At 38.4% G+C, this 26,218-nt stretch overlaps 1 protein-coding gene across 1 annotated transcript in view; it reads right to left on the reverse strand.

Annotated features, from left to right (window-relative positions):
* The window catches only part of ptprn2 (protein tyrosine phosphatase receptor type N2), a gene marked incomplete at its 3' end in the record, with an annotated part of 135,722 nt that overhangs the window by 49,503 nt on the left and 60,001 nt on the right, over positions 1-26,218 (reverse strand). Inside the window, exon 11 of the mRNA XM_079259492.1 lies at positions 4,005-4,069. Coding sequence (XP_079115618.1) covers positions 4,005-4,069 — 65 coding nt within the window. The remainder of the gene's footprint in view (positions 1-4,004; positions 4,070-26,218) is intronic.

A 26,218-nucleotide genomic window follows, 5' to 3' on the forward strand; every position in this document is an offset into this window, starting at 1 on the left:
CCTTTTTGCCCTTCTGTCCTCATCACCAAACTGGCTACCAAGAAAACCATTTGATGCTTGAGGCTGCATAAACCACCCAACAAATCTCACCGTGACATCAATCAACTCCTCAAGGTGGAGCTTTAAGATCGGGAAGTTACGTAATGAATTTTTAAACATAAAATATGTGCACACTGATTACGGAGTTTATTGAAAGATGGAATGGAAAGGAAAAGGTTCGATTAAAAAAAATTAATTCTTACAGTGGGCTAATTTGCTCTCACAAAGCAGAAATTTAATATAAAACATCCTGCAGACTGCTCTAATACAGGCTTGATATTACACATGCTGTTGTTATTAAGAACATTTGAACAAATATTGGGTATTGCTTCAAGAAAGGTTGTCAGAGGATTCTCATGTCACATTAATTATGGGACAGGATATTGGGAAGAAAGCTTTCAGATCCATTGTGAGGGGGGTCATCATTACATATGACCTTTATCTGAAATGAGTTCTGCCTCTGTGCCTCTGCACTTTGTCATTTGATTAGGAGGATAATGTGAGCTTTCTGCTGTCATAAGGCAGTGGCCTTCTCTCCTTTTTCTTCCAGAGTGACATTGTGGAATTACAGCATAATGTTTGTTTCACCTGTATTGACTTTCTGTGGAAGAATAAGACTGAAAACTATGTAAAAATGTAAGTATAGATAGGTAGTGGGTGTCTCTTGAGCATACTGAAACAAGAAAAATGCATATATCTTCTGAATGCACTTAGTGTTAAGGACAAACATTCCAGCCATAAGTTTTGATGGTACATATTTGTTTATTTGTGCATGCAATACACAACAGCACTCATATGCAGAGTGCAGATGTGCCATATATGATTTACATTTAATGGATGGATAATCAGGTGACATGCAGCTCTGGGATTTCTGAGCTTAATGAGTGCCTCTTCACATAAGCAGTTTGCAGAAGTTATCCTGAACATAAGACTGCTGTCAAAATGTCAATGAATCTCGGTTTAATCACAGGGGAAATGTCTCATGCGGGGTAACTAGATATGAAAATCCACTCTTTTAGTGTTTTCTTTAGGAACGTTGGCATGAAGAAAACAAAAAACAGAAATTATGATTAACTATCAGCTTCCGGCTTGAAGCTTTTTTTTTTATTTTTAATTTTTTAAATTTTTTTTAAATATACATCTTTAATTTGGAGAACGGCTTGTGAACAGCAGCGCAAATATTTTCAAGATCTTCAGTCATGGAGCAATTTTATTGTCATTAAAACTCTTGTTGACTAGGAAATATTTAAGCAGGGAAAATACTTTTGTTCTTTAAATATCAATAAGCTCTAAAGGTCAATGGCTTGACTTTTCAGAACACAAAAAGCTATTATTTGTGGCCTTTCATGTAATATGAACACTAAGAAACATTTTGCATCTTTTACTTGCCAGAAGCGACTTTTAAAAAATACCTAACAGAGACAACTAAAACTGTCACAAATTATATCTCTGAACCTCCATTGTAAGCCCTTGCTCCTCCTCTTAACATTACTGGTACCAGTCATGCTGTGTCTGGCCTGTCAGCATCTTAAGCTGGGTTGCTGTCTCCAGCTGTTGCAGAGGAAGAAGGCAAAAAGAAGCAGCGAGGGACAGAGGGCCAAAGAGCTTTTTAGGAACAATTATGCTGGACGAACTGAGGTGTGGTATGATCTGCCAAGGTTTATTTTCCACTTTTAGAGCATTAAGTGTCTGATAATCCCACACTTTCTATGTACACAATGATTTTATGCAGCACAGCCAGTTTGTGGGCCACATCAACCATGACTTTCTTTCCACTTCACTTCTTCTTTCCCCTTTCATTTCTTTTTAAAACACATTTACAGACTCAAGAATTGCTGTGAGGATACATCAATGTCCCTGCTGGGTTTCCACAAGAGTGCAGCTCTCACTTGGGAAACAGCTGTTAATAAGAAAGATACCCTGAAAATGCATTGCTTGTGCACAAGAATTATTATAAGGAAAGTAATCTGTTCCATTTTCTATCCTCGGTAAGCCAACTTCTATTCAATCTATAATGGAGTAGATATTGCTCAGCTTATTGACCGATGTCTCCTCCTCCTCACTTTGACATTTGCTTATCCTCATCCACATCTACTAGTATTGACGTTTTTTTTTTTTTTTTTCTTCTTTCTATCTGGACATCTTTGTAAGCTGTTTTGTCATTTGTCACCTCTTAAATAAAAACCAAGAAAGAGGGAATTGTCAGTGATAAGACTTAATGATACAAACCATTCTGGTGGTCTTAGACAAAATGTGGAAAAAGAATGAGGAGAAAAAAATAATTTATAGTTCTGCTTAATTTCCTGCTCTATACCTGTAATAGATTCATAGAGTAATTTCATCCAGTACATGTCTATTCCTCCTACTAATAAAGAGACTGAAGAAGAACCTCTCTGCAGCCTCTAGAAGGCATTCACTCATAACCGTGGTCAATTTACTGCAAATTTAGTGAAAGCAGGCTTTTGGTTTAACACCTTTTAAACTAATGTATTTGAAGAGCCCACTCCACAGACTCTCCCAGTAAAAGCTACCATTTTCTCCAACTTGCCCTCAACTCATCACTTCTTGGACGCAATCGGTTCAAATCAACACACCCACATCAGAGTAAGTTTTTAGGATTTGCGCTTTGCCAACTTACTATCTGTCATACATTAAATGCGCAGCTTCTTTTACACGCATTTCTGAACATATACTGGTGCAGATTTTCTCCCCATGAGATGGAAGACAGATTCTTCCCTTCCTCCCTCCCTCTTTGTATCCATCCCTCCCTCACACTGTCTCCTGCAGAGAGGCTATTATTGCCGCTAATTATCTACAAATAAGCCCAATATGACAAACACAGCCCTGTACCAATGCTGGCTAAGTGCAGGAATCACTATGAGCAAGAACAAAAGAATGAAAGGAAAATAATGAGGGGGGGGGGGGGGGGGGGGGGCAGACAAAAAAACAGGACAAAAGTTATTGTGAAAAAAAATTAAATAAATAAATTAAGGCAATATATTAATCAGGGATAATTAAGAGGAACTTGATAAAGACGTGTGGTATGACATGTGAGAAATGTGGTGTTGAAGAAGACATAAGAAAGAGGCAGATGGGTGAAGAGAGGCGCCAACAGGAGATGGCATAGGGAGGAATAACACAGGAAAATGATCTTGTCCATGTAGCTTGTGACGCTTGTTGCCATTGGCAACTGTCCTGCAGTGCACAGGCCACATCCACTTAGCTCCCAGCATGCCTCAGGATCAGGGCAGCTCAGAGGTCTAAGGCTGTCTGTCTTATTTCCATAGAAAAACTCATTTAGTAGGCAAGCACGGAGGGCAATGATGCATCAATGGGTGCTTGATTAGATCCCTACCTTTGATACATATGAATATTTATCACTGTTGAATAAATACACATTTACCCTCCTTTCATCTGGATCAACCCAAGAGCCCTCCTTGTCTCCTCTTAATTTTTTTTCAATGAATATGTCATCAGAGTTTTAGGCTTTCTGATGAGTGACAACACTCCAGATAATCCGGTTACTGTTGCTCGGGGGCAGCGATCTGCATTCACTCTAAGTTTCACAAAGTGCATCAAGATCTTGTCATGTTGTTTTTTTTTTCTTTTTCTTTTTTGTTTGCCAGGGTCAAAACAACTCCTAGACACCTGAAGAAAATTAATCGGGGGGGATGGTAGTCACAGTGGTGTACTTAAAAGGATATGTTAGGAAATTGTTGCTGCAAAAGATTAGTGTTTGGCTACACAGCTGAAGCTGCAGGTGTGATGTGGATGCCAGAACAAGTAGAAATCACAGTTATTTCGGTTTCAGCAGCCTGGATACAGAAGATGCATACAATTGCAACCAATCTCCCCCTCATTTAAAAAAAAAAGAAAAAAAGAAAACAACAACAAAAAAAACAAACAAACAAAAATCCCACAGAGCTAAATAGCAGAGCTGGATATTTTTAGTGAGTTTTACTTACATCACTAACTCCAGCCTCCACTATCTTCAGGCCCGTCTCCTTCTCCAGCTGCTGCTTCTGCTGGACTGCATAGGGAGACAAAAGCAGAGGAGGTGGAAGGTGATGAGGAGCAAATGATGGCATAGTCACACATTTTTCTGTTCCTGAGGCAGAACAAGTGGTCAGTGAAACTGAGAATGATGCAATAGCTGTATCAGCCTGAGTCAGATGTCAAACTGGTCATAGAAAAAAAAAAAAAAAAAAAAAACTAGCCCACACAAAAGCAAAACTATTTTAAAATAACAGACCAAGAAATCTTTAAGCCAATTTCAAGCCGTCAAAACTTAAGGACGAAAAATCAGACTGTAATAGGTAACAAGATGAAAAGTTGGCAGCTGTAATTGACTATGGGTTGCCAGTCCGTTGAGACGTTTTCACCTACTTGTGAGCTGGTTATAACTAAAATGAATGCATTTAAAAACTATTCATATAATTTCACAGTTCATGCTGAAATTTGCAAGTCAAGTCAGGATAGTATCCTAGTCTGCAGGATTTATTCTATAGAATAGAATATTATTATATTATTATATATTATATAGAGCAATATTTCAAAATATACAAGCCACACAGTCTGCAGGATACCAACAATAAATGCACAATTACCATAGCAATTAAATACACCTATGATTATGCACAATGATCCAGACCTACTGAAGATTACTTGAAAGCAGATGAAGTGCTTGTAGATTCACAGCACACAATAACTTGAGCTCCTGCCTTTGTTCTAGCAGTAATTAATACACCACCCGAGTTTGATCTTTAGATCTTCTGATCTAATCAAATATGGCACGCTATTTCCAATGCTTTGTTCACGAAGGATATTCTCATGCAAATCAAAGTAAAGTGAGGCAATGTTAAATATCCATCGCTCAAGATCACACAGTTTTGCCGACTTTTTCCTCCTCCCTGTGCTTAACACCCCCCCCCCCCCCCCCCCTCACTTTGATGGAAACATTTATATTGGAAAACAAATTCAAAGAGACCGTAATAGATTATGCCAAATTATAGAGTGAAAGGGGGGAAAAAAGGAGGATAATTTTAATTGAGTTTGTTTGCATGTGAATGTAATTGGTAATGTGGAAAAAGAACAAGAGTTGAACGGAGAAAGAGAGCAGGTCCTTTAAATCCCATCTCCCCAGATGAAGGCTATGCAAATGACCCTGAAGAGCTGAACCTCACCTCACACTCCAAATTCGGCAATGGGCCTGTTTAATTAGTATTTTAATCTGTTCCAGTGATTCCACTCAGTCCACAATGTATGCAGAATTCTATCTAATTAAGGACGCTACTTTTAGGAAAATCATCAATCTCCCTGGCTCTTCCTCTGTCGCCTTTTCTCTTTCTGGTTATTAAGGATTCTGGAAACATTGATCATCCTCTCGTCCCATCAACATGGCAGAAGAGAGGACATTTTCTGTCTTAGGTGTCAGCCAGTGGTGTCAGACGGATGGCTAAAAGAAGCATAAAGAAAACTGAGAGAGCTGAAAAGGTCAAATATACATTTAAAGTTTTTCAAAGAATTAAGAGCTGCAGAAAAGAAGAAGTCAGAGGACAAAAAAAGACAATCTTCTGCTATTAGTGAGAAGGAGATCATTCTCATTTTCAGTGGCTGTTACCACCCCTGCATTTAGTCACAGACATATCGGCTCACCGTAGATAGTTCCAGTACCTGCTCGGCCCTAACGCTGTTTAGGAGAAGGGTAATGAGAGAGGTAATTGGGCCCAGCTGGGTGAGGGCGTAGGTGGTGGAGGAAGGCCAAGCTGCTTAAAGGTCACACAACGTTTTGGTCCTAATGAGGACCCCTCTGGGGTTGCAACACGTCATGAGTCAACCTACAAAAGATTAGCTGAGAATCAACACATATGTGTCACGCTGGCAGCAGCTCAGGCTTGACTGACAAGCTGACATTAACCATCCTATAGTAAAACTAAAGAAGCCTGAAGGTCATTGTGAATCAAAGCTAAAAACTCTCCAATCAACCTGAGGGAAAGGATAGTCCCACAACAGCCACTTTAAATGTAAATACAATGTACTTGCCAAGCTCATTAGTTGGTGACTGGATGGACTGGGGCTGCAGTTACAATCCAGCCAATGGATTGCTTGTTCTCTCAGTGGCTGTACAGATAACAGCCTACAGCATCTCTTTTTGGTCACCTCTTCCATTAACCTCCCACTGGATCTCACTCTCTTTCTCTTACTCTGCTCATGGATGCGAACACAAGGATTTTATACGTTTCAAATTAGCGACCAAATACTCCTGACAGGCTGTGGAAAAGAGATGTCAGGTCTGATTTCAGAGAGGCTCCTCTGGCCATTTTAACAGGCATTGCCTGAGTCTATTCAGTCTGATTTATAATGTCTAGATTTGATCCTTGCTGCTTATTTGATTCCTTTTATTTTTCAAAACAAATTGAGCAGAGAAATTGAGCCTTTATTAACACTATAACATGAAATGTTTCCAAATATATATATATATATATATATATATATATGTATATATATATATATACACACACATATATTTACATATAATTTACATTTTCCTTCTTTACTTTTCAGCAGTGGTGTTATATAAAATGAATGTATATTATTCCTTCACTTTATTCAAATTCCCCGCATACACATGAGGAATTCACAGAAAGTACATGGCTGTAATTAGTGGCAACTTTATATATTTGATGTTTTGCATTCAAAATCTGTAAAAAAATAAATAAATTAAAAAAAAAAGCATTTTCTCCTTTGCTTAATCTTTTTTTTATTTTTTTTTATTTATTTATTTATTTTTTTTAGCATTTTCAAGTAAATGAAAAGCAAGAAAGAGCTGAAAAAAATTACTCAACTAGGTAACCAGTATTTAAACGCCCTGCTGTTGTGTGGAAAAAAACACTCACACCATGTCCAACATTAAATCAGATCTTGTTGCAACTGTTATTCACCACAAATTTGTGTGGCTGCATGGTGGGCTAAAACACATGTTGCTTTGCAGATTCTTGTAGACAAGGGATCCTGTTGTACTTGCTTGCCTTGCATTAATAATTCCAATTACTTTAAAAATCTAACATGTTAAGTAGCTAAGATAGTTTACTTCACGTGCAAATAAGGTTTTCACAAAGTGAACTTATTACAGCTACAAAATACTTTAGTATCAACCTCTGCATTAGTTTATATGCTGTTATAGTACATTATTTATTTATAAAAGTACAGGTGCTGTAGAACAATAGAAGTGCAGTGGGGAAATGTTTGCTTTTAAACCATATTTGCGAATCTGAGGAACAGAAACCTCATGAGGTTTTGGCCAATTCCATCATCAATCTAATGGCTGAAAGAGAATCTAGCTCCTTTCATTGACATGCACACCAATGAAGGAGAATAGGAAACAACACAGTGCAGCAGACATTTAAGTTATATGACTTTAAACAGCTGTGTCGCTCACATGCTTAAAAAAGAATACATTGGTGGGATATAATATGATTAAAATGCTGCTTTTCTCTGCCATATGTTGAAAACTGAAGCCATTGTACTCTGCACGTCATAGATTTTAATAACAATTCAAAAATTATTATCATGAAGTCATCAGAGCTTAAAGTCATGAATAAATACATTCATTTTTCTGATATATGACAGGGTTGTAATTGTTAGAGGCAATAGAAATTCAGCATCAGGAGACAAATCACCCACTGCGGGCTGTAAGTATTTTGTATTTCAATGCAGCACAGCAGCAAGCACTGTCACATGATCATTATGCTGCCTCTTTGGCCAAATGGGGGCATATAGTTGACAAAATGCATATTTCACCACCCTCAGATTGATCTGTTAATATTGAATAACATCCCCATCCATTCCATCTATTTGCCCCTTCCTCTGCTGTTCCTTAGGTCGTCCATATTCACCACTTCCATCACTCCATCCGTCACTCCAACCCAACAAAATGAAAGTGTTTATTGCGGAGGAGGGCTGATGCTCACGCCTCTCCACAGCCGTTAGCCTTATCAGCAGGCAATCGCTCCGATATTAAAGTTGCCATTCCGCCCATCACTTTCCCCTTGCACATATGATGGCTGTCTCTACCTATCAGAGGTACAGACTGGAGAGAAGAGGAAGGGAGGGAGGGGGAGGAATGACGAGGGAGATGCACCTGATCCCCCTGACAGATAAGACGCATAGCAACCCATTTTTCAGTCAAAATCCTGGGAGAGAAACAAAAACAATGATATTCCTTCAAGGCTCAGTGTACGAGGAACCACAGAGCTGACTGCAGAAAGGAAACATATTCATTACATGTATGATATGAACACATATGTGCCCCCCTTTATATCTGACATCTGCTCAATGATGCTTATCAAAATGTAAATCAGTTTGCTGATATAAGCTGGTTAATCTTATTTTCTCCACCTCATACACAGTTTAGCTCACTGAATAAAAGATCATTCTGGTAAAAAAAAAAAAAAAATTTCAATGTAAATATGTCTTTTTATGCCATGTTGTGCACATCTATAACGGATTTCAGTAGTCAAAGCACAAGCAAAGAAGCAGTTAATGCCAATACATCTTAAAGAAAACAGTCTCAGATAATCAGGGTTTGTTTCGTATGTTGCAGACACAGACCCAATCCAACTTGCTGGGTTGGACTTTGTGGTCAGGAACAGAGATCTTACACCACTGGTGACACAAAACAGGCTTTTTGGTTGTCCAGCTGAGAAGAAAGAAGAGACTAAATCGCAGGTGAGCAGCTGCAGCCAGGAAAGCAGTCTAGATAGAGGCGTGGCTCATTTGCATATTTATAGATCTGTGCATATTAAATAAGACAAATGTGTAGTTACATCTGAGTCATTTTACACATATCAATTAGCTACCTTAATCAATATAACCTTTAGATATTTAATTTAAAGAAAAGATTTTTTTAAGAGCTTAATAAATGTGTAGAGATTGAGTTCAGTATTAAACATCTCTGATCAACCTACAAATCAACTACTGGAGTATAAATACAATACTAATTCAGATGAGGTGATATGGAGATATTCAAATAAATAAGAAGGGAAAATTAGGTGCAGAAGGAGATTTTTTTTTAAATCAAAAACTTAATTCAATAATTAGTTTATATCAGTTTATAGATGGTAAAACAAACAAACAAACAAAAAAAAAACCAACAACTCCAAAACTCCAATATGCCCCCCTTCCTCCCACCCAAAAAATATAAATCTGCTTATATTTTCACGACAGATATTTAGTCCTTAAGAAATTTCTTGAACAAATGATAAAAACCACAGATTCCATTAGCAGCAACTGTCTCTATTCATTGGCTGAAAAATACTCAGTCTATGTTTCCTTTAAAGGACACAGATTTTGAGTATTGATCATGGAAACAACTGTTGCACCAACACTCATAAGTTTTCTGGAGTAAATTCTACGGAAATATTCCTGAGCTGCAAAGGGTTGAACGCATTTTCTCTAAGATGTCTCTGAGTTAAAAGCTAGATGCCATGCTTCGAGAAGCAGTGGTGGAGTACTCGTTCCTGTAAAATCTTCTGCTTTTCAAATACTGCTGTTGGATAATGTTGAAAAACCTCAGTTGGGGTGCGCTGCCAGGAGAACATGGCCATAGAAAGAACTACGATGTGAGAGTGGTCACACCTATGAAATGGTCACACATATGACCATCTGAGAGGGAAGTCTTGCATTAATCAGTTCAAGCTTACAGTGTAAAACGTGCTCTTTATTCAGACTATGGATGGCGTTTAAGGACATAATACATTGATTTAACACTGCCATGGCCTCTAGGGTGATAAGTTAATCAAGAAAATCATGAGAAACAAATGATGAAATGCACAATAATGGATCAATCCTTAAAAAGTACTTGCCTGTTCCATGTGATGGAGGGCCCCGAAATGAGTTATTAGAAACTGATCAATCATTATGAATGGTTAGTTTACCAATATCTGTGAGATGGCGGTTCTTAAAATGGCCAGACATGAGTGGCTCTGGATTTACTTCTGAAACAGCTACTGAACAGCTGAAACATTTGAGATTTATATCATTATTACCTAGTTAAATTTATATAACCATATTAATCATGAATTGTTTTGATACAACTCGATAATTAGTTACAATAACTTAATGTCTTTGTCTTAATGTAGTGGAGCATCGTATTAAACTGGTGCTGAGTGTTAAACCATTTTTTATCACTACTCATCTATTAGGCCCTAATTAAAGCCAGGTTCTGCATTATATAATGTATAAAGTACCAATTCAAAAGTTTGGACACATGTTCCCATTGGATTTAATGGGAATGTGCGTCCAAACCTTTGATTGGTAGTGTAAGTATGTTTTTTTTTTTATTTTATTACTTATTTTATCCATCCATCCATCCATCCTTTCATTCATCCTGTGTGAAAGAAGGAAAGAGCTAACTCACCCACATTTACTATCTTCGTTGTGTAATAATTAAGCAAGTGCTAAGGGTTCATCAGTAACTTCTTAATGAACTAATCCTTCATTAATTATTAATTGAGTACATTTGCTTCGGAATAACCCATTAACTAAAGGTTAATTACTACTGCAGTTACTTCCTCATTTACCTCATTTGTTCTCTTGTAAGTCCTCAAACAATCTTACCCACACTGTGGAGTCATCTCCTGTTTTGCTGACATCTTTTAAAAAATATTTTTATAGTTTTCTAACATTCTTAGTGCCAATAATTTAATTAAAATAATCGTAAGAAAAACAAGACATCTACACATTTCGCATTTGTGTTTGATTGGAGAGCTTTTACAAGACTAATTATTAAAGCACTTTGCGGCTCATTCATTTGCTGTCAGTCAACTAATCATTTCTGCACTGATTAATATATGTCACAGGAGTACTGTGACTCTCAAATCACTCACTCCTTAATATTGATAGCTTACATTGATGATCATCTACAAGGTGAGTGAAATTAGGCAGACTTTAATACGCAGTAAGAGTTATCAAATCCCTTAGAAAGACATATGGAGCAATAAGCCGAATGATTAAACCAGAAGGAAAACCTGTTTTCTTTCTCTCTGCAAACCAAACATGACGATAGACATGGCGTCATTAGACAAAAAGGTCCCATAAGCTGTGCCAATCATAAACCACCATGCCTGTCACATGGTAGGATCACGCTGACAACAGCAAGGGGTCCTGGCTGGTTCACTGTTTATACGGCCTGATCGATTGTTTCCTGTGGATAAGCCAACAGTGCTCCCCAACAAGCCAACTGCTGTTATTCAGTCGAAATCACTGGAGGAACCTTTGCTTTCATACTGAAACCAGCTTATGAACTCTGCTGCAAAATATATAACCCAACCTGTTTTTGGTTTATAGATGATGTTAAAAGACAACACAGGAGCTCCCTGTTCTCAGCTCTGGTAATAGCAGTCATGCAATCAGCAGGCACTTTAAGTCCACTACAGAAACTATCAAACGCTTTACAGACCCCTTGCCTTTCAAGCAGAGCACATATGACATCTATAATTGCATCCCCCTTATTACACCCCCCTTTTACCAATGGTGGAATAATACACCTAGATGAGTTTTTGCCTGCTGCTCTTGAGCCAACAGATGCACACAAACACAGCCACACACACACACATACATGATATCTGTTTCTTTGCTGGCTGGTTGATTAATAGATTGTGGCTGCTCTGACACTCTGTGTAGAATAGGCATTTTGCCTCTGATAGGTGCTGACACCAATTCTTCACGGACTGCAGGAGACCAGGGAACAGAAGCAGCACTGGCAAATAACTTGGATGGCAGACACTTCCAGATGTGGGAGAAACCCCACGGATGTCACTCTGCATTCTCACCAGGACATGCTCAGATCGTCTACGCTGCCTTTCAGAGATGACAATCTGCACATATGTGACATATGCAACACAAATCACACCTGACAATCATGCAAAAAGAAGAAAGAGAGATTTGTGGATTAAAGTTAGCGATGAGGTAAACAATGCACATCTGAAGCAATCATGCTGATCACAAGTCCAGCATGCGGGAGAGCATAAGGGATCAGACTTACTGTGACACAACATTGTGCTTTAAAGCTGGATGGGAAACATTGCTAACATACACATCCGAATGATTAAATGATGTATTTTGCTGATGCTTGTGTGATACCAGATGAAAACATCTGGAGGTTTGCAACTGTTTGAAGGGAGCCTACCAGGGAAATGCTAATCTGAGGAAAGGATGGTGATTCTGACACACAGGGCTGCACACACACACACACACACTCACATCCATGGACACACACTCGTACTTTGCTTCCCCACTGAGGGAACTCTGACAGAGACAGCCCTACCTGTCACTGTGGTAGCAATTATTCTGCAGGCTCTCTCCACAGACCGTTTCCTGCAGGTCTCCACATTACTAACCACATCACTGAGCACACACACACACACACACACACACACACACACACACACACACACACACACTGAGTATGCAAGCTGACACACAGGAGGGCACACCCACAAGTACCACATACTGTATTTGCAGATACACACACATATTTCATCCACAATTCGCTCTCCTCAAACTAATGGCTTGAACGAATCGCAGTGACGTGTTGGTGCAGACATCCTGCTTAAGCCAGAAAAAACACATCATCCTGTGGAGGTGAGCGCTCATGCAAGCATGTACACATACTTCTCCTGTGTTCTATTACAGATAATTGCATTATCCGAGGTGAGACAGCTCAGATGTCTACAAATACACACACTGATGAACCAAATAAATCAATAAATATGCCAAAGTCATCATAAGGCTGACTTGTAAATAAAAAGTGGCATTAACATTAAGCCAGGATATGAGCTCCAGCGAGTCAAGGGTAATTCTCATGTATTGGGGAGGAGGGGAGGACAGGGGGGCATAGACACAGGCATGCCCAGAAAGACAGAATGACCATATGGTTGCAGGGAGGTCTCCTTGAGGAATCAATTGATCTGTCTTTTGCTGGTTCACTAGACCCAGCCCGAGTTTCTTAAACTGTTTGACTATACAGAGCTGTGAAGGGTGATTTGAGAGAAAGGGGAAAAAAAAAAATAGAAAAGGAGCTCAGTGTGACCTCATTACCGTAGATTTGTTCCGACTGTCATTAGGAATCACAAATGCCATCACTCAAGTCAGGAGAGGATGGTGTGAATAAGCAGGAATGGTTTAGAGGGATGAATGTGGGCTCTGATGGTAATCAAGTATATTTGATCTGAAAAATAACGTCTATCATTAACAATCCATATACAAGATACATTCAGTTGGTATCCTCAGACAGTAATGTTCTGCTAAATGATAAAGATTTGTGATAGTACCAACAAAACTTGATATTCAGTTGTTAACTAAAGAAAAAAAATTGTTCCTTATCCTTTACCTTCTTACCTGGGCAAATCAAAGTAGTCATGGGGACGGATTACAATTGTGCTTAAGAACTGCAGACATAATTCCTGCAGCCATATACACTTATATGTCCACATAAGTGAGCATCAAATATTTCAACACAGGAAACAAAACATGAAATACTGACATCAGTCACAGCACATTTGATTGCCATAAATTTTATTTTGGGTGCAAACATTGGAGTCAAAACGTTTTCGCATGTGGATGGGTTGCCAAAATGCTACCCACTCTCTGTAGATGTTGTGAAACTGGAACATTTGATAACTTGCCATACATAATGCTACAATCCAGGCTAAAAAAAAAAAAAAAACTCAGAAAGAGGACAGCACTTTAGTAGGTAATTGTTTTCTTTCAGGCAGTGTTGCATCATGTGAGGAGAACCATGATCAATGGTCATTAAACCTTTTGCTAAGTGGAAGTGAAGTCGAAAGTAAGGAAACCTCAGTGGTCCCAGTCTTTCAGCACTCCAGGGACACCAGCAGAGTCCTAAAGACCAAAGCCCACTTCTATTACCAAGAGGCTACTCCCCCCCTGAAATACCATCACTATCACTGAGTTTGAAACAACATACTTTCTTCTGTAGGACAGGTTTAGCTCCAGAATCCCATTTGAAACAGGACACAACAACCAGCAGTGTATGCTCAGACTGAAAACCTGACATTGAGCTGGTCTGTGTTCTGACTGCCTGGCTGTTAGGATCTGCTGACGTATTTTGCGATATTTGTTTTTGCAGATATTCACTGGTATATTTCCTATTCTCACAATAAGAAGTTCTCCATCCACATTATTTTTTGCATTTTAGCAGAGTCAAAGTCAATGTAATTAGTTTAGATGTAATATTTGTGTAAAGAAATAAAAACAAGCCAGAGGCCTTTTTCTCTCTAAAACAGAGATGGGAAGAGATTTAGTCAAACTATACTGCCCAGTAAATAACACAGCACAGTGGAGATTAGTGAATCCATTTTATAACTTTAATAACATCCTAAGCTACACGATATATTTGTCCATTGAATAAAATTGTTGAGGCTTTTGTCTTGTTATTACCAGAAAATATTAAATCAATGCAAGAGAAAGGTCCCCTTCAGTCATTTTGTTGAGTTACTGCCGCATAAATGATGCAACAAAATTCCTTAAAATTGGGATTTATTCATCACTTTCCATACGTATATACTTTTTGTCTAGTTCATAGATCTTACATGAGAGCGTGTTATTTTTACACCTACATGATTATTAGCTGTGCCTAAAATAATAATCATACAGTATTTAATAAGAAATTAAATATGATGTGATTATTATTTGAAAAATAACCCTTTGCAACACACACTTTGTAGTAGTTTGTTATGGTGAACTGTGAAATGAGATTCAGCAACCTTGTTCGTGCGACAATGAAGTGGTCAGTTTGCATTTCTGGAAATCACAAATCCTTTTATACAAGGTTTGCTGAACAACATTGCTTTGAAGGACCATATTCATATATGACAAATTTGTATTTGATTAACTATTAATTAATGACAATTACTGCTAAAAAGTTATGTAAAGTGGTGTTATTTCAGGTTAACATGGGCTCCAAGCTGCGGTATTCTATTAACTGTGCAGGAATCCATCAATCTCAAAGCAACACAAGTCAGTGTGAAAACGCTGCTTACCTTTTTATTTTGTGCTGACAGAGAATAACAGGAATTAGTTCATTAAATGAATAATTAAAATCATCTGATTTGACCTCTTTTAATTTTTTATTTTACAACCTCAAAGTTGGAATTAATGGACTCGTTGCACATTTAGATTTTCTTTATTTCCACTGTGAGGAAGTTTAGAAAGAAGTTTTCTGTTGGGGTTGATGTCAGACAGGACACATTTTCTACCAGCAGCCTTTAAATAAATCCCTCAAACGCCATCCACACATGTTCGTGTGCATCTTCCCTCAGAGAGTGGATAAAGCGACTGAGTGCTGTGTTCTATCAGCCTGCCTCTCACCGTCTCTGTGAAGCATCGCGGCTGCTTCTCAGATCACTGTGTTAATCTCACCACGTTGCTTTCCTGTTTACAGCTGGGAGTGGTGGGCGCAAAATGAAAGTGGAATACAACCATCTCAAGCAGGTGTCAAAATGAGAAATATGACATTTCCCTTCTGAGATGTTATTAGTATAGATATAATTTTGCACCCAGCCTGCCTGCCATATCATTTACCTCCTTTTTTTTATTTTTTTTTTTTTATTGCTATTTTGCTTCAGGACAAAATGTGATAATCGTTATTATATGTCTAAAGCAGAGCAGCTGTGACTGCAAAGGGAAAGGCAAGAAAAGCATTCAGGATGTGGCACAATTCACAAATCTAAATACACAGTTTGACTAGTGTGTTTGCTATGATTCCTTCCACTCTGAATCAATCATACCGCAGTTTTTTTTTTTTTTTCAACAATTCCTTTTAAAAAATGAGGCAGCAGTTCAGAGTCACAGCTTGATGATTAAATCTATACACCACAGAAGTCCCTGCCGACAGTTTTTTTTTCTTTTCCCAAGATTAATTCCCTAAATATCTAAAAAAAAACATCTCTATGTTTCAAATCTTCTTACGACTAAACTCACAAGTAGTTAGAGGGGGCAAAGACAAGGCTGCACAAGCACACCTCCCTGTCTTTTTAAGGACACCTGTTGGGCTGCATGGCTCATCTCCTCCTCATTTAGCCGTCTGTCTAGGCTCCGTGGGGCTGATTACCAGGAAGAGCTGATTCCAGTTGCACTGCTTATCAGTCTAATTAGAGCCCTTGGCAGGTGACTTGAAGGAAGTTGTGTGTGTGTCGAGGATGTTCAGGCAGAGCCATTTGTGCAGGCTGGGGTATGTGCTTCGGTAAAAATGACTAAATAGAAGGGGAGAAAATTATAGTTCGAGAGCTGTGGTGACAGATGAAGTTGTGCAAAGGTGTTTCGGTGCAAGGGACATTTTTCAGGCCCTTTGTTGGGGAGAAGACGTTAAAGAGAGTCTTTGGCATCACAATCACTTTTAAGGAAAACCTCAAGTGGTGACAGCGAGCTAAGAGAAAGAGGCAACACCTTGATTAACATCCGCTGGTGAGAGAATTACCTGTTAAAAAACTGAGAGGAAAAGCTGAGACAGACAGTTATTCTGCGAAGGTTGATTTGATAAACGCAGCAGAGATAAAGGTGGAATAAAATGATTTAAGACAAGAAAAAGGACAAGAAATATGACGCACGCACAGAAATAGGACAAACAAAGTGGGAAGCAGAGGCAGAAAGTCAGAGAAGAGTCGAAGACAATGTAAGAATCTACAGGGGGGCGAACAAGCTTTCCAGGTAGTGTTTCAGTCACTGATAAAAGGTCAGTCGTCTGCTGTTCGCACATTCAGGTGCTAATGTAACACCTCTCACACTTTCTTTACTTGCTGGAGTCTGGCTGCCTGCAGGTTGGCGGGCAGAGAGACTGTTGTTTGTGGGAGAATAATATGTTGTAATCCCCCGTCTAAGATGTGGCCTTGACACAGGTAATTGGACTTGGAGTGTGAGGAAGCCTGTGGCTAGATACACACACCACTGTAAAACACACAGAATAAAGTATGATTTGAAATATGACAGGAGCTACTCAAAATCTTAAATCAGCTAATTCCATCCATCCATTTTCTTGCCACATATCTGAAGTTGCAGATTGCTGGTTGCAGGGACAGATGTCTAAGCAGGCAAGCCCATACTTCCCACTCTCGGGCCACATTTGTCAGCTCCTGAGGTGTTCCCAGACCAGCTGAGATATGAAGTTTCTCCAGCATGTCCTGTGTTTTCCTGGGGTATACTCCTGGTGGGACATGCCAAGAACACCTCACCAGGGAGGCATCCAGGGGGCCATTCCAACCAAATGCCACTTCATCTGGCTCTTCTTGATGTGAAAGGGCAGCGACTCTGCTCTGAGTCCCTCTCAGATGACCGAGCATCTCCTCATATCTCCAACGTTTGCTGCGTACTCCACAAGAAGAAGAAGGTTGGGGACATCATGCACCTTGTTCTCAACACAACAGTTGTGCAAACCTTTGTTTTCATGGAGCTCCGAAAAGTACTCTGTGATTGGTCTGACATTTGAGGAGGGTATTATTCACGTGAAAAATCACAAAGCAGAAAACTGTCGCGTCCACATTTTTGCTAGTTCAGCAAATAGTTAAATACAGCGACTCGAGCACAACGCAGCTTTGGCACGGATGAAGTTTCTTGTCAATGAGGATGGATATGGTAATGGTTGACCAGGGACCAGATAGCTTTAGAAAGGTGTCCGGTACTCCTCCAACGGGTACGGCTGTCTTTTATATTGCTTTGGTTCTGACTTCACACCAGTTCCTGAATTTATGCTAAGAAAAAGGGCATTTGGACAAACACGTTTTTGCATCAAAGCATAGCCTACATTTATTGTTGAAGCACAATGCCACAAAAATAACATCACATATATTTATCTGTATTTTGATTGATGAAATGAAGCATTTTCATATAACACTATAATTGTTTAGTGTCATGGTGAAACTTCATCGCTGAGCACAGTGGAAAGAGAAAAAAATAGCTGTAAGCCTGATCGTAACAGGAGGTACATCTACATTCAGCCGCATGATTCCTCTGTTTGGTTCATTTGATCAAGTGTAAACATGACCAGTGCAGACCAGCAAAGTACACGTTTTATAGCTGCTCACACTTTCTAATGATTAGTTAATAAAGCATATTTAATAGCAGCACCTGGCTGCCGTGGTGAGGATGTTTTCCCCCGCTGCTTCTGCATTCTGGCTTTGTTTTGTTAAACAGATGTACAACGTATGCTATTGCTCATCTAAAGATGTATTTTAAAATCTCATATAGACCTGATGAACTCAAACAGAAATAAAATGAGTTTTCTTATTAAAATTAATGTAAAATGATCAATCGTGTCTTCATTAGGTGATTGGCTTTGGTTCTAATGTTTTAATCAAAGATGTGCACACACATTTTTAAGGTATGCTCACATTAAAGATATATACTCACTTTATGCAGGGGGGATGTAAAAAGGAAAACAGATTTCATTTTGGTGGTGATCTGGATCGCCGTTCGGATCCAGGAGTTTTTAAAAGGCCGTGGCGAGGTTTGGGCTCTCCTAGGGCTTTTCTAGTTCGCAGCTTTTTCTACCAACTATTTTCTCTTTCTTGGCTGTTTAGTGGGAGGAGGCGAATAAACCGAGCCGGGTTGGGAAAATCTTTCCTGCATTTTCTCAGCCGTGCAGAAGCTTACAAAATATAAGAGATGAACAACTTCAATTCGGCCCGAACGTTTTGATTGGTCAAAGTTTTTACAGATTTACAGTAAACTGAGAGATCTAACTATGTTTCAATTACAGCCATTCTATTCTGACAGGTCTGCTTGCATGCTCTGTTAAACCTCTGTAGATGATCATGAACACTGCAGCGTGTCCTGTTTTCAACCAAACCAAACGAGCTCATGTCTCTCCGCTGCTAATCACACTTCACTGGCTTCCGGTCGCACTTCATGTAAGGACCTGGATCCCACTGGACAGTCCACACCTTCCTATGATGTCCTCTACTGTTTGATTCCTGCTTGTGTTAATCTCACTCATATGTAAGTCACTTTGGATAAAAGCGTCTGCTACATTACTGTGGAATAGAATAGAATAGAATAGAATACTTATTGTTCATGAAAAAAAAAATGTACAGACTACTGTCAGGACGAGGAATAACTTCACTCAGAATAAAAAAAAAATTCTCTGAGCAAGATAACCTAGCCCAGCTTTAATATGAGCTAGATATTGGCATTAAACTGCAAGTGGAGTCCCTTAAAGAGAGGTTTCAGATACAAGTTATCACCTCCACAGAGCGCTCTGGGAGGCACAGCACTCCTGTGTTGCTGTCCAGCCTCATGCATACAGGCCACTGACCCATGACAGCCAGCTCATATCGATTTAAGTGGAGGCAGAGGACAGAGAAAAAGACACATAGAGGGAGAAGGGGAAGAAAAAAAGGAAAACCATGAGGAAAGGCAGGGTGCAATGTCCCATGTAAACCATATCCATAATTCATTGTCTGTTGTTTCATACTTCCTTCTATATATTCTTTCCCTTCCAGAGGGCCACATGACAGGTGAATATAATTTAAAAGGGGATTAGAGACAAGCTATTTTAAAATGCTTCCCTTACAGAGACACCATCAGGATTCTACATTCAGCTTCCAATAGAGAGAAAAAATATACTGTCCGTGCCAACAAGAGCCATTTGAATGAGCCATTGAATTGGTGCAATGATTATAGTCTGTTTCACATATGAAGTGAATCCATTATTGCAGGGTTTAATGCTACTAATGTAAAAGGAATAATAACACACTGGCATGTTAATGATAAAAGCAAAGCACAAAGCCTTTATAAATGAAGCCAGATTGGTAAAAGCGTGATGTTGTACGTTTCCCATTTCACACAGATGGATTTTAAAATGTATCCTACTTCTGAGAATGCATACATTAAATCAATAACGCTGGAAAAAAAAAGAAAAGATCTAACAAAGTTTGGAAACCTACAACCATTAACACCGCCACTATTTCTAAGTGCTCTTGGTTCAAAGGTTCACTCATCTCATCTACTTAAAGTACGGGGAGTGTGTTGGAAAAAGATACGGGGGTACAAAAGTAAGTTTCACAACCCATTTTTACACTGAACACAGAGAAAAATAGTAACATTTTTCTCTGTGCTCAATGTAAAAGATTTCGGGAAACTTTAAGGTAAAAACAGGAAATATTTCTCCAGGTGGAGACTGCTTAGATAACTGATTATTTTTTTCATTAGTTATGTTATGTTTTCCGTAGCATTGGTCTGTCTGTTTGTCTCTTAGCAACATAACTCTGAATTTATGAATGGATTTTGATAAAATATTCCAGAAATGTCAGAAATGGAATACAGAACAAGTCATTACATTTTGGTTGGTAATCCAGATCAATATTACTATTAACTTACTATTGGGAATAGGGATAATTTGGACATTACTGATTCTAACTTAACAGATGATACCCAGCATTATTGGCACAGAAAAACAAAACAAGATGACATCATGCTAGATGTGAAAGACACTAACAGCTAACCCAGTTCAAGGCTTACTCAGACCGCCATTACAGAAAATATGAATTTCTTCAATACCTTCCAGACAACACTTCATCTTGGTTTCTAAAGGTATGTTTCAGGGTCAAGGAGTCTGATAAGATTTAGCATCTGTCCCGATGATGGAAATAAATAGTGATTTTATCTTGAAGTATAAATATAAATGTTGGTATGGGGTTGGTAACCGGGTAGGCTCCTGGGCCTTTTAGCATTTTTCTCATGTGAGTGAGGTGATGGCTTGGTGGAGTTCTGTGTCTCTGAAGGTTCTAGTTAATAAGGCACCAGATCTGAGTGACTTTCAAAAACAATGAAAAAATTTGAGTGTGCCTGTAAAATTATTTTTGCTGGGCCACAAAATTTAAAAACAGAACAATGGGAATAAGGGTGAAAATATAAAGAGAATTTGAGTGAGATGTGACTCACAAACAGTATAACATTGAAGTTTAACTTTTTAACTGATTTGTATTTGACTGTCAGTGAGTTTCAACATGATTTCAAATGGCCATAAATGGCAATATACTCCCACACAATATTATGTTTGAGCTAATGCAACAAAGGAGATGAGGTGAATCAGGCTCTTTTTGACAGATTCGTTAAATTGGCTGTATTTGTGAATCACAATTTTGATGTCATCCTCTCCACTCTGCAAAGCACATATATTAGCATTGTGATTCATTAATGTGACACCACATGGAGCTTTGTTAAACATTACTAAACAGAGAGAATAGAAAAACGAAAATGTAATCTTTTAAGTCTATGTTGTTTTTTTAATGATAGAACTAATTTGCGACTGCTGTATGGTTTTTTTTTTTTTTTTTTTTAAATATCCTGCTTTGTGATATTCAACCTGCACCAAAATCATTATCTGTGTCATAACAATTTTAAGTTGAGACCGCTAAAAAGAGAGTAGAGCAGTGGATGTTGTGTGTTTTGTTTTACCCCACAGCGGGAAAGCTCAAAGTTCAAATAACAATTTGTGCTTTTCTGTGTAGGGTTTGTATGTTTTCCCCCTGGCTGCAAAGAGTAACTGAGATGCTCCAGGTGTGAGATTGGATGATTTCCGGGAGTTAGCCCTGTGATGGACTGGGAAACTGTCAAGACTGTACCCCTGGTCAAACTTCTCAAAAGATACAGTAGACTCTCCCCTGCAAGATAGGACACGTAAAAGTGGTTGTAGATGATTGAATAAATCCTTTTAGAAAAGATCTGATAGGCCAACATTTGCAATACAGATGATTCATTTATCCATTTATTTATTATCCTAACCGCTTAATCCGATGAAAGGTCGCAGGGAAGCTGGAGCCAAACCCAGCAGTCTTTGGGGAAAAGGCGGGGTACACCGTGGACAGCTCGTCAGTCCATTGCAGGGCCCAACACAGTTGAATAATACAAAATAAAAAAAAACCTTTATGCATGTATGAATCAATATAAAACCCTCAGACCACAACTATTTCAAAAGTTATGTAATTGATATGTTTATCATCCTGATTTACAGTCATGGGCAGAAAGCATTATACACAGATTATAAAACACTTTAATGTAACTGGAGAAAGAAAGAAAGACTTTATGAACAGTTCAGCTATTTTTAACCAGTTTTTCTATGCCAAATTAAAAGTGTTAGAAAAATGGTTTGATAAGGAAAACTACTGCCTCAAATAACAGTTTTTTCTAAGGGTTTATGTGCATTTAGACATTTAGAATCTTATACATGACAGACATCTGCGAAGTAGACATTAGAAGAATATTCATGTATCTTGTTTATCATCATTAAATGCCTCTTTTAGGGACATTTTATATTCTTCCAGGTTTTTAGGTCAATTTCTATCAACAAAGTCATCCTCTTAGACAGTAAATTCAGCTTTATTTTTGTATTATAGTAACATTTTTTTATGATACACGTTACATCATTAAACCAAACCATGTAATGTAATTAAGAACTTTCTAAATATTTCATAAGCTTATACTTGGGTAAATTACAGTTTGCATCCCAAACCAGCATCAGAGAAATTCTTTATGCATAAATACTTTAAAGATATTTTTTAAGTTATGTCCACCCACACTCCTTACAGATGCTGAGACGCACTAAAATACATTGAATGTTGGTTTGTTTATTTATTTATTAGAAAAAAAAAGAAAAGAAAACCAAAGAAAATTCAAAATACATAAAGCACAAACATTTCACATTTGCATTTCACCATACCAGCCAATTTGCAGTATAGACATGCATCTACAGAGTTCAGTCACTCCCGACGCAGTGGGGGGGTTAATGCGTTCTGTATGACAAGCTGCATAGAAGCTGCTCTGTGGACATGTTTTTGCATTTACATTTCTCATGATGACTGTAGGACTGAAAAAGCTGTTGCAATCGACATCCAAAGAAGGAAAAAAACATCAAAATGGTTCATTATTTAGAGTTAGGAAAAAAGAAAAAAAACAAACTTTCAGCTCTGGGTATAGCTCACCATATCATTTTCTATTTGAGATGCTGCACTCAGCTGCAACAACAAACACCTCACTTTGGCCATATGCAGACGTGACATCCAGATCTACATGAAGCAGCAGCTAGCATTTAGTCATGGCCGTGACTCACTTTAATTGCTGCCTATGCTGAAGTACAGGGACATTGCACACATATACATATATGCAGAGATGCACAAAGAAAAGGAAAAATGGAACATCTGTCATTTCCCCCCCACCTTTCCAGACCCCTGCCAAAGAAAGCTGGTGCTGCACCTGGACATGAATTATAGAGAGGCACTTGGATGAGAAGGGTGGAAGGAAGAGAGAGGAAGAGAAGAGGTGAATGGAAATAAGGGAACAGGCAGGATTTCTAATCTCCCCCATCTGGAGACTCTCACCAGGGGGCTTGTTGGGTCAATGATCAATTCAGTGCCAATAGCTGCCAATAAGGAGTAACACTGTGATATAACATTCTATATGCTGCATTGAAATTTGTGTTAAATTATGCAGAATAGTAAATAATACCGGAGTGAATATAACTCCAAATAAACAGAGAGCTCATTGTGCAGCCTCTATAGTGGATGTTATGAAATGGCCCTCAAATTCTACTCTGTTTTCAGACAGCTGTAAGCCTTTAGAAAAAAAATAATATAATTATACTCAAAGAGGAACTACAAAAGCAAATAGTGCTTTGAAGATAGAAAGCCCAAAATGTCACCCACCCGCTTTGAAGCTCCCTAGCTCTCTTTGTTTCTCTACACTTGTAGCTCACAAAACCACAGGCGGAGCACAGACTGCATTCAGGGGCCAATTTAGCATGGATGTACCATTAAGGGAAAAAATACATGGACACACAAACACTCGCTAAGGCAGAGATATACCATAGAAATCCAAATCCAAGCAGATATAGGCACACCTGGAAAGGCTACATTGTGCAGATGCATGGCCGTCTCTGATTTCTACCAAGTCTTTGTGGTTTCAAGCCTTTTAAGTGTCATCTGCAACCTCTTTGATAAACTCATCTGGTTTTGTTGATCCATTAACTGCCATACGCAACAAAACAGTCAGTATTTCTTCAGCATATACTATTAGGTTAATTTATTTTAATGTTGACTTAGGGTTTTACCTGCTTTATTATGTTCAGCACTTTGGTCAGTTGAGGTCGTTTTGAAATGTCCTCTACAAATAAACTGACTTTGACTATATTCAGTCTCTATGAAGGACTTTCACGGCTGTAAATTGTTCCCTCTTGATCATTCTGAAAATTTGACAACGGTTCTGTTTTGTCAGTCTGGTTGATGTAAGAAAAAGAAAAGAAAATGTAGAAACTGATCAATAGATTCTACCCTTTTTTTTTTTTTTTTTTTTTAAACAAAACTTTGCTTGTTTGCGGTTGAGTAACACAAAAAGGACCTCCAGTGTTTCAAGTATTTACTGATCAATAACAATTATCTCCTCAGTGTATTTTCTTCCTTTAGCAGACTCACTTATGTCTTAGTTTTGCGAATAATGTTTGTCATGTCTACAGTGATGAGCTAGAACAGCACAGAGGTAGTCATTTGCTTAAGTATTCAGTGCAATTTAGCTTTATTGCTATTGTACCATTTGGGGGCCTCTCCACTGAATACACCAATTCATTTATCTGGTAAAAGTAGTCACTGACTTGGCAGAGACTTAAAACACTGATGCTTGTTGACATCAGATCAAGCATCAGTATGTGATGTGAGGATTTTAGTAACTGTCTTTGTCTTAACATGAAACTGTCCTTCAGAATCCAGCAAATAAAAATGTCTCTAATGGCAAGTTCAAAGAGGAAGCCAGTTAGGTATACTTTTATTCATTTATTTATGTATTTTTAAAAGCAAGCAGCAACAACTTTAAGATCAAATTGGTATGATTAAGACAAAAAAAAAAAAAAATTCTCTAAAAGCACAAGTTAAACTTTGAAGCAGATGAGTCACAACAGCAGAGCAAGAACACCAGCAAATTAAAAAACATTACAAAAACACCAAATCATTCAGTTTCTGCCTCAAAATTCAAATGGAGGCATCAGAACATTGCATGCATCAAACACCCATGGTGCAGGTGGTAAACGGTCCTACCTGGGTACTGTTGAAGACCATGTTCATCCCATTATAGCCACAACATGCATCTCCTACAAACTACTTAAGGTGTAACTTTGTATCATATCATCAGCTTTGTAAGATCTCAGACAGGTTCCTGAGACAGTTCATGGGCCTTTAATAGTCTCCACATTCACCAGATCTCAATCAGGCTTTAAGATGTGGTGGAGAATTACATCATTAATATTCTTCCTACAAATCTGCAGCATCTTGAGATGCAATCAAGTCAAGATGGACCAAAGTCTCCCAGGACTCTTTCTAACACGTTGTTAATCATCTGCCATGAGGAATTAAGACACTTCTAAAAGCAAAAGGACCTCAAATCTGGTATAATCAAGGTGTAACTAATGAAGTGACTAGTGAGCTGTGCATCTTTAGTCTTTATGAGGAGGATGCTGGTTGGACAGAGTAAACAAAACCTTTATCAGTTATATGCATGTTTTATTGTCATTTTAGTGAAACATTTTCTAATGAATTTAGGCTCCTAAAAAGAGAAACTAAATTCAAGTTTGGTGTAAAAAAAAGAAAAGAAATTGTCTTTCATTTTGGAGCTGTGAAAGAAAGTGCTGGTAAAATTCAAATGGATTTTGTAAAGGTCTCATGATCAGAGAGAAAGTTTGATCTCTTCATCTATTGCTACAACCTGCATCAGACCAACCAATTCTTCTCTTTGCATTGGATGTGCAACGATAGCATGAAGAAAACATTAACATCCAACCAGTACTTGAGATGACAAGGCAAAGGCAGAAACTAGATTATTCCACGATTTAAATCTTTTTACAGTAAGTTAGCCTCAAATTCCTTGTTTCTTCAGTTTTCTCTTGTTGAAATATGGCTCATAGCAGGAAACAGGAAGATGCTCATTTACATAGCTGTTTGTATCTGCTGCTTCATAAAGTAGCTCTCATTGAGTACACAATCCACTGCACACACAACAAACACACTGTATGAGTACCTGCTGTTCTTGACATGAGGGCCATCAGCACATGGCCTCTCACTCTTGAGTAGCATTCACTGCGGGCGTGGGCAACGAAGATGAAGGGACGGGGGAATATAGAGAAGGG

The sequence above is a fragment of the Telmatherina bonti genome (genome assembly GCF_933228915.1).
Source record: "Telmatherina bonti genome assembly, chromosome: 20".
Lineage (NCBI taxonomy): Eukaryota > Metazoa > Chordata > Actinopteri > Atheriniformes > Telmatherinidae > Telmatherina > Telmatherina bonti.